Genomic DNA, 9,695 nt, shown 5'->3' with positions numbered 1-9,695 from the left:
CTTCGCATATTCCTGTTCTCCCGTCCATCCTTATGTCACTACATTGTCATAGTACTAGTATTACTGTAACAATGTTACTCTTTGTAATACCACCGTTGTATTCCAGGTCACTAATACTCGTATTTCCCTTTTTGTATTACAGACTCAAGTTCTGTCACTCAACCCCATTCTACGCCAATTGTCCAAGAGCAACCCAATCCTCAACTAAATAATCAGCTTGTTCTGTCTCACACGCCTAATGGAGGTGAGCGCTGGATGCGTGTGGTTGAGCACAAGTTTAGACCTACCATTGGTGCAGTTTTCGCCTCCCTTGAGGCTGGAATCAAGTTCTACGAGGTTTATGCTCGGGCATGTGGATTTACCCCTCGGAAGCACATGACGAAAACACTACGAGGTGGTGTTGCACACCAAAAATTCGTAGAAATCGCAACCGTCAAGGGTTCGGGGAATCTAAACCGAAACAGCGTCCCAGAACCAAGGATGATGAGAATATGGGTAATTGTTCGTCCACAGCTAGTACAGTTAATCGGCGAGTTAAAATCACAAGAATTGGATGCCGAGCATACGTCAGATTTGCCCTTCTACATGGCCTTGATGGCCCAGCTATGATTGACGAGTTTTCTGAAGTCCACAATCATCGTCTCACCACCTCTGTCTCAGTAATGAGAGATCTCGATAAGATTTCACGATCCCTTGATATGTTCCAGAAGACGCTTATCTTGGACAACTCCAAGTTGAATATTGGCGCTGGATTGACCTTTAGACAGGTTAAGGAACTTGTCAATGGGTATGAAAATATCGGTGCTACATTGATAGATTTTAAGAACTTTCAAAGAGATATCAAGTGCTACATTGGGTTAAGAGATGCTGACCTTTTCATCGATCGACTCGAGAAACTCAAAGCAACCCAACCCCAGTTCTACTTCGCCTATGATGTTGATTCGCAAAACCGTCTAACAAAGTTCTTTTGGGCTGATGCTACATGTATTAGAAACTACTCATTCTTTGGGGATGCTGTTAGCTTCGACCCTACTTACGGAACCAACAAGTATGATATGGTTTTTACACCATTCACAGGTGTTAATCACCACAGAAAGTCGGTGTTGTTGTTTGCGGTTGTCTCTGTTACACGAGGATGACATCTCCTTCCAATGGACCTTTCAAAGCATTTCTTGACCGCCATGGGACAAAAAGAGCCACGATTCATGATCACGGATCAATGCCCTGGCATAAAGAAGGTAATAGTGTGACAATGTTTCAGAATGAGACTTACTTAAGATTATTGTACCCCAACTTTCCGACTCCAACTACCACTGTTCCATCTCTTCCTCTTTTACAAGGTTATTCAATAACAATGTCACTGTAACTAAATTACTAACATATAATTTACTCACTTGCTCTTTTTCCCTATCACTTCGGTCAATATCACGTTCGACTTGTCTTTGTTTCATTATGCCTGGCATACAACAGGCTTTCCTTCGTTTTCAAGACAGCTAGGCATCGTTATTGTATGTGGCATATTACACAAAAGATCACGGACAAAGTTGGTTCAAAGACTCTGCAGAGACACGGACTTCCTTGCTCGCTTCAACGCTGTTGTTTGGGACCCGATATGGAGCCGTCGGAGTTCAAGAGAAGTGGGCGGAAGGTCATTTTGATTTGGTGGAAGATAATCATTGGTTGACTACAATGTTCGATTTACGGACACCATTGGATTCCTGCCTACCATCGTGACCTTGCCTTGGGCTGCATATTAAGAACAACACAACGATCAGAAAGTACAAATTCGTTTTTCAAGCGCTATGAGAATCACTTTGGTACACTGGTCGAATTTTGGATGAGGTAAACACCTCTTTTTCATTCCTTACGATGACCAGGAACAGTGTATGTTCTGAGTACCATTGTTTCATTGTTACATAAATAATTTGTTGCCGAATCCTTGTTGCATTAAAACCAGGTTCCAAACTGCTATGGACCAGCAGCGCTATACACGAAGGTGCGATGATTATAACAGCGACCACTCATTCCCTGAGCTTAAGACAGAATTACCTATAGAAAAGCATGGCGCTATTATATACACACATGCTGTGTTCAAGGTGTTCCAAGAAGAAGTAATGGCGGCCGATTCATGTGGTGTTGATGACTTTGAGAAGGAGGAGCATGTGCGCATAATTCATGTAATCGATGCTGAGACAGACAGAATTTTCAAGGTGAGGTTGGACCTTAGAAGCACAGATGCAGTATGCGAGTGTAAACTGTTCGAAAGAATTGGATTACTCTGCAGGCATATTTTGTGGGTGTACAAGGGCAAAGGAATTGGGCGAATACCAAGCAAGTACATTGTAGATCGTTGGCTAAATAACACACACACAATGAAGGTTTGATTCGAAAACATTATTACATGTTTGTTTTGACTTGTAATGATGAATTGTTTTCTGATAACATTGTAACCATAATTTCTTACAAGTAACATTGTCACCATGATAAACAAGAACTTGCTTTGTTTTACTTCGTGCTTGATTCGAATGGGAATGTCATTGAGGATTCATATATGGCTACCTCGATAATGATCATTTGTGCAACGTATGGTCGAGTTCCGTCGGATAGTTGGCGTTCTCAAAACTTTACCCGTTGAACACACGGAAGAGTTAGCATCCCTCCTAGTTGAGTTCCGGCAGAAGTTATGTATTGAACCGCTTACAAAAGACCAAGAGATGGAGATCTTTGTTGGCCGCTAACTCGTCGTCTGAAGTCACTATCCACCCTCCGGAACAAGCACGCAACAAGGGCAGTGGAAAAAGATTGAAGTCAGCTAAACAACAGGCCATTGAAAAAGCAGCCAAGCCAAAGAGGCTATGTGCATACTGCAAAGAAAGAGTTACCCACGACGGGAGAACATGCCCTCTTCGCATTTGATGTAGGCGCCGAGAAAGCGACTAAAAAGAAAAAAGTTTGATCTTTGTTATGATGTTACAAATAACATTGTGACCTTAGCAATAATTAGTAGGATTTTGTGTTCTTTGTGACAATAATATGTCACGGTAAAAAAAAAAAGTAGAATTGTGTCTTCTTTGTGGCAATAACATGTCACGATAAAAAGTCATTCGATTTTCCTACATCATAGTTAACATTTTATACAAAGACTTACAACATTTTATACAAAGAATACATATTGTTTTAGGACCATTTTCCGTCCCGTTTTAGGAGCATATTTCCTAAGTTTTACGAAGAATGTATTATACAATTTGTTATACGATTTGTTTTGTTTAAGGAAAAGGGTTTAGGGTTGGATTAGGCGGCTCCGCGCCGCCTAATCCAACCCTAAACCCTTTTCCGTCCCGCTTTAGGAGCGTTTTTCCCCAAATTTAAATCCCGTCCACGACAGGGTATCACCCGTCCTTCCCTAGGGTTTAGTTTTGGTTTTTCTTGTAACAAGCTTTGTTTAAGGAAAAGGGTTTAGGGTTGGATTAGGCGGCACCGCTTCGCGGTGCCGCCTAATCCAACCCTAAACCCTTTTCCGTCCCGTATTAGGAGCGTTTTTCCCCAAATTTTAATCCCGTCCACGACAGGGTATCACCCGTCCTTCCCTAGGGTTTAGTTTTGGTTTTTTGTAACAAGCTTTGTTTAAGGAAAAGGGTTTAGGGTTGGATTAGGCGGCTCGCAAGCGTGCGCCTAATCCAACCCTAAACCCTTTTCCGTCCCGTTTTAGGAGCGTTTTTCCCCAAATTTTAATCCCGTCCACGACAGGGTATCACCCGTCCTTCCCTAGGGTTTAGTTTTGGTTTTTTCGCACCACGATTTTTAAAGGAAAAGGGTTTAGGGTTGGATTAGGCGGCTCCGCGAAGCGGTGCCGCCTAATCCAACCCTAAACCCTTTTCCGTCCCGTTTTAGGAGCGTTTTTCCCCAAATTTAAATCCCGTCCACGACAGTGTATCACCCGTCCTTCCCTAGGGTTTAGTTTTGGTTTTTTTTGTAACAAGCTTTGTTTAAGGAAAAGGGTTTAGGGTTGGATTAGGCGGCTCGCGGCGTGCCGCCTAATCCAACCCTAAACCCTTTTCCGTCCCGCTTTAGGAGCGTTTTTCCCCAAATTTAAATCCCGTCCACGACGGGGTATCACCCGTCCTTCCCTAGGGTTTAGTTTTGGTTTTTTGTAACAAGCTTTGTTTAAGGAAAAGGGTTTAGGGTTGGATTAGGCGGCTCGCGGCGTGCCGCCTAATCCAACCCTAAACCCTTTTCCGTCCCGTTTTAGGAGCGTTTTTCCCCAAATTTTAATCCCGTCCACGACAGGGTATCACCCGTCCTTCCCTAGGGTTTAGTTTTGGTTTTTTCGCACCACGATTTTTAAAGGAAAAGGGTTTAGGGTTGGATTAGGCGGCTCTGCGAAGCGGTGCCGCCTAATCCAACCCTAAACCCTTTTCCGTCCCGTTTTAGGAGCGTTTTTCCCCAAATTTAAATCCCGTCCCACGACAGTGGTATCACCCGTCCTTCCCTAGGGTTTAGTTTTGGTTTTTTCGCACCACGATTTTTAAAGGAAAAGGGTTTAGGGTTGGATTAGGCGGCTCCGCGAAGCGGTGCCGCCTAATCCAACCCTAAACCCTTTTCCGTCCCGTTTTAGGAGAGTTTTTCCCCAAATTTAAATCCCGTCCACGACAGGGTATCACCCGTCCTTCCCTAGGGTTTAGTTTTGGTTTTACTGTAACAAGCTTTGTTTAAGGAAAAGGGTTTAGGGTTGGATTAGGCGGCTCGCGAGCGTGCGCTAATCCAACCCTAAACCCTTTAAAATCCCGTATTTGGAGCGTTTTTCCCCAAATTTTAATCCCGTCCACGACATGTGGTATCACCCGTCCTTCCCTAAGGTTTAGTTTTGGTTTTTGTAACATTTGGTTGTACTACGAACAATCTTTGTTTAAGGAAAAGGGTTTAGGGTTGGATTAGGAGCGTTTTTTGACAATTTTAAACATAGTTACATAATCGTTGTTCAATTTAATATACCACAATTCAAATAGTAAATTGGACAATTAACCGAATTAAGATGTCATTCATAAAAAACAAGTGTTACAAACACTGATTACAAACGAAACACTTAGAAACAAAGAATGATAGTTAACTTAAATATAAGTCATCACGATAAGCATAAATCGTAATAAAAAGGAAATATTAAATCTTTTACTCCCTTCTTAGTCGTTTATTCACGGAGGAGAATGAACACTGCTTTCGCGCCCTCTAGCAACTCCCTTTTTGATTATTCCCGTAACCTTCCATCTCTACAATAGCTTTGACAACAAGAGGCCACTTCCTATTAATCGAAGGGTTGAGTTTAGCATATGACTCCCTAAGAGTTGTAACACCAAGGAGAAATTGACGGTCTAAATCGGTTTGAGTGTACTTCTTCACTTATTTTCTTCTAGTTGTTTCCCAATACACTTGTTTTCCGCCATCAGAAACTTGATATGAGCTTGACATTTTCCAAGTCATTTTCAAGCACTTGTACTCGTTCCACCATTTCTATTACCTTACTATCAGATGATATAACCTGCTCAAGTAATGAATCTCTATGCCTTGTCATTTCTTCCAGTTCAAACTTGGTGTCTTCTAGTTTCCTTTGAATTCGTTCCATTTTTCTCTTCGCAACAAAAAAAAAAAAAAAAAAAAAACCTATTAAAACAGAAAAATAAACTGTTTTCCCTAAATTAGAGAAAACAAAATCTATTTATAAACAAACATAAACTGTTTTCCCTCAATTAGAGCAAGGTTTTTAATATTACAAAAGATTTAAAAAAATTAGACATGAAAAACCTTTGAATTTGTCTTGGCTTATTTTTTTGTTTAGAAAATGAAGTGTAAATGTTGAATGAAAATGAGATTATTTATAGATAATTGAAAAAAACAGAATAGTTTTAAAAAAAAAAAATATATAATCGCCTTGAAACACGTCACTTTGAACAAAGTGCAAAACATTTTAGAAAGATAAGCTGCTGCAGATTGTAGAATTCAAAGCGTCAAAACCGTCATTACAATAACATAATTGTGCTTTTTTACAATGACATTATTTATAGATAATTGTGAAAAACAAAACAGTTATTTTAAAAAAAAAAATTAATCGCTTTAAAAACCACTTTTATTAATGCTTTGTAAACTGTTTTTAAATGATGATTGATGTTAACCACGTGCATGTTCCCCATAATTAAGTCCAGTTATAAATGCTTTGCAGAGTGGAGAATTCTAAGCGTCAAAATCTTTTATTATAATTTTCATTTATTACTATCACGATTGTTACAAATAACATTATTTTCATTTTGTCTCGACTTTTTTTGTTTAAAAAAAAAAACACTTAACATTTTAAAAACTGTTTTCAAAATTAAATGCTTTAAACAAACAGTTAATTTTTGAATTCCAACAGACAAAATCAGACATGAAACTTATCCAACCCATGTTTCGTATTCCCTATGAAGTGCAGTTATAACAGCTGCAAGAGTGAAGAATACAAAACGTCAAATTATGTTTTCTCTTTTCACTCTTGAAATCTGTCACCTTTATTAAGTAACATAGTTAATGAATTTCGCATATAATAAGTTTCTTAAAGAACAAACTTATTTGTAATATATTCCAAAATATTCGAAAATATGTTCCACTTTGTCTATGACATGACCACTATTACGTTGTTAAAGTAACATTGTTTTAGAGTACATCACTTGATTTTAACTTTAAAACGAAGTACAGGCATTTCGGTGTTGAGTGGCTTCGGTTCATTCTCAATCGGTGGTTCTTTGTTTGACAATTCATCTTCCGTTGCCTTCCCTTTGAGCATTCTAGCCACTTCCTCCTTGTGACTATATCTCGGCGATTGTTTTCTTTGATTTTTGAAAATTTCAACGGCGTCCAACAATTCAGCCCGTATTTTGTTGATGTCACCATGAGCAAACATGCAGCAATTTGGGAAGCACATGCCCGCCGATAAAATGTGTTGTTGAGCAAAGAAGACTTGTTTGCATATCCCAAAAAATTGAGACGGCATTTGTCATAGTGATACAGGTGACTCTTCAAATACGGAAGCCCGTTTCGCCATTTAAACTTCACATTTACCACAGGATAGCGGAGCATTTCAGTTACCCTCACGTCGCCCTTTGTGTCCAGGTAGTCACTCATGCAACCGGCCCGTCGAAAAGAACATTAATTTCCTTTTACTATCAACTAAGAAATCGTGTAATCAACAATGTTACAAAGATAGGTGTATTAGTAACTTTGAAACAACATAATAACGTTACAAAGATAATGATTCATCGTAACATCGAAATCGAAATCGAAACTAAAAGCGTAAACATACAATTCGACAACTCGGGGGACTTATCACGCCATTGCGATGTCGTAAGTGAATGAAGACTCCCAGTTAGCATACGATTGACTGTCGATCACACTAATCTCTTTGTTGAGGAAATTAATACACACACAGAAGTAGTGATAGCCAGCCAAACAAGGTGATGGGGCATATTCTGCACCGCTGACCAAGTCAACACACTGAGCAAGGTCAAAGATATCCACAGCAAGTCAACGACTTAGACTGCCTAGCCGATGCAGCTCATCGGCCTGCTAGCCAGGGTGTCGGCATGGCAACCCGCCAGCCGGGGCACATATCCGCGTACTCACATCCAAGACCCTCGGCCGGCCTGCCGTAGGTCCATCGGCCGAGGGTAGAACGGTCTTTCCACCTGATAAGCCACTTGGCCACTTGGCCACTACGTGACAAAAGATGAAAGCCTATAAATACTCCTCAACCTTCATTGAGGAAAGGATCTCACAACTTAACCTAAATACACTATTCATCTGGTAATATCCCCCTTTATCTCTCTACAATACACCTCTAGCCAAGTATCACAGCTTAATCCTTTAAGTTTACTGACTTGGGCGTCGGAGTGAGTACGCTTGGCACAAAGCCAAGCCCTCAGTTCGTTCATTGTTGCAGGAAAGGCCGCGAGGAACGATAAGGACGAGAAGAATCCAACCAAAGACATTATTCTACAAGCCACGGATGGTAACGAATATCTGCTCTGGAATTACACCCGGAACACAAGGTATAAAAATAAGTTCGGCATCAAGTCTGTAATTTGCCTTGCTCGCGTTGATGAAATTATCCCAAATTTCAAACAACTCGTTCTTTATATCAGACTGTTCACTATCCTCCTGCATCACAGCCAGTAGAGCATGCTGTAGTTTTTAAAAAAAAAAAAAAATGTAAGGGTTAGATTTCCCTTGTAAAAGAATCATATGTTCTTGAACAGAAGCAGACATTTAACACCGATGCAACTTACCATGTGACCTAGTCCTAAGTAAAGTATGGTTGGCCCTGCTGCCCTTGTGCCTCTTTTGCTGTTCTCGACATAATTCAAGAGTAGAGACCAGCATTCAAACACCATCCAATTTGTGTGACTCCTAGGACGTAGTGAGAGTATATCAGCTCTTGTCAACCTCCTGTTGTCTCCAAACGCAGCCAGGATCTCACTTACAGAGAACCATAAGAGTCAGATTACTCAAGAGTTTTCGCAGAAACAGTGTAACATAAACAGTGTTTAAAAACCAGTTTTACAGAAACAGTGTCACAGTAACACTTTCACAGTAACAACAAGTATTTTACCTTTTGTGGAAGTCGATATCATCCATAAACGCATAATCAAGAACGTGCCTTCTCAGATTAGTTGTGCTGGACAGCAGTTTCTGATTTGCTCTCATAAATTCAGAGACTAGGAATATATCACCGTCAATTTCACCGTCACCTAGAGAACATCCCATAACATCATCTTTATGAAATTTAAATATTATCTCCTCATCTTCACCAATTGCTCTAGGAGAATGCTTGTAAGCAACCGACTTCACCCTCGGCTGTTTGGGCTCTTCCCCTTTTTGTTTTTCCTGTGGCTTCTTTGTTTTTTCCTCTTCCTTTTTTTCCTCTTCCTTTTTTTCCTTCTTCTCTTCCAGCCTTCTTTTTTTGTGACTTTTCCTTTTTGTTCCCTTTCATTCCTGAATTTTGATATCCTCCCTTGCACCTCTTTTCGTACTTGATTCAAGTCGCTAAGAACAAGTATTGCACATATTTCAGCACGGTACAACATTCTTTTCCGTTCATCCCCCAGCTCAGAGTCAAAAACCTTCCCGTGTAGAAAGCCATGTGCATCATCATGAAAACCCCACAATCCACGTTTTTGCAGTGCTCGCCATTTAAATTTCACATTCTTAAGTGGGAAACTTTCCACTTTGGAGCCTTTTGCAATTTGCATTTCTAACAACATTTTCCCCATGATATTTGCCTGCACAAAAGTAACATTCATTTGTATCTATGTTACTGTAACTATGATTGCCAAATTTATTAATGGAAATTTAAAGGTATAACATTGTCACTGTAAGTAGAGAAACTTACCGCATTTCTTGCCATTTTTGCTTTTCGGGATCTGGCATATAAGGGTTTGTTGTCTAGGTAGTCAACGGTTTTCGACATGAAATTTATGCAAGCACGGAAAAAGTGGTCCTCCAGAATGAGTGGAATGAATATCTGCAATTAATTGAGATATATATCATTGCTAAACAGAATTTTTATACACTCTACTTATATAAGAATAAAAAAAAAAATATTAAGCGTAATGTGGTTTACCATATCACAAATCGAAATTGATGGACTCTTGTTGTATTTGATCCCTTTGTGTGAA

At 39.9% G+C, this 9,695-nt stretch overlaps 2 protein-coding genes across 2 annotated transcripts; one reads left to right on the top strand and one right to left on the bottom strand.

The window, feature by feature from the left end:
- Positions 1-605: 605 nt before the first annotated feature.
- LOC141648042 (protein FAR1-RELATED SEQUENCE 5-like) lies at positions 606-1,139 on the top strand. The gene has a single exon (XM_074456478.1). The coding sequence runs from the start codon at positions 606-608 to the stop codon at positions 1,137-1,139; it is 534 nt and encodes a 177-aa protein (XP_074312579.1).
- A 6,874-nt stretch (positions 1,140-8,013) lies between these two features.
- On the bottom strand, positions 8,014-9,424 carry LOC141648041 (uncharacterized). The gene is made up of 5 exons (XM_074456467.1): positions 9,410-9,424; positions 9,051-9,299; positions 8,630-9,003; positions 8,307-8,496; positions 8,014-8,202 (listed from the first exon to the last, which is right to left on the bottom strand). Exons 1-5 carry the CDS (start codon positions 9,422-9,424, stop codon positions 8,014-8,016), a joined length of 1,017 nt encoding a protein of 338 aa, XP_074312568.1.
- Positions 9,425-9,695: the final 271 nt, after the last annotated feature.

Source organism: Silene latifolia, chromosome 1 (genome assembly GCF_048544455.1).
Source record: "Silene latifolia isolate original U9 population chromosome 1, ASM4854445v1, whole genome shotgun sequence".
Taxonomy (NCBI): Eukaryota; Viridiplantae; Streptophyta; class Magnoliopsida; order Caryophyllales; family Caryophyllaceae; genus Silene; species Silene latifolia.
Note: the sequence above shows the minus strand (reverse complement) of the source record. Positions and strands in the feature narration are given on the sequence as shown.

Excerpts from the sequence above, each read along its gene's own strand:
- LOC141648042 (XM_074456478.1), top strand. The coding sequence starts at position 606 with ATGATTGACGAGTTTTCTGAAGTCCACAATCATCGTCTCACCACCTCT.
- LOC141648041 (XM_074456467.1), bottom strand. Across the intron at positions 9,004-9,050 it reads TTCTTAGCGACTTGAATCAA|GGAACAAAAAGGAAAAGTCA; the intron begins GTACGAAAAGAG and ends CAGGAATGAAAG. Across the intron at positions 8,497-8,629 it reads GATATCGACTTCCACAAAAG|TGAGATCCTGGCTGCGTTTG; the intron begins GTAAAATACTTG and ends GTTCTCTGTAAG.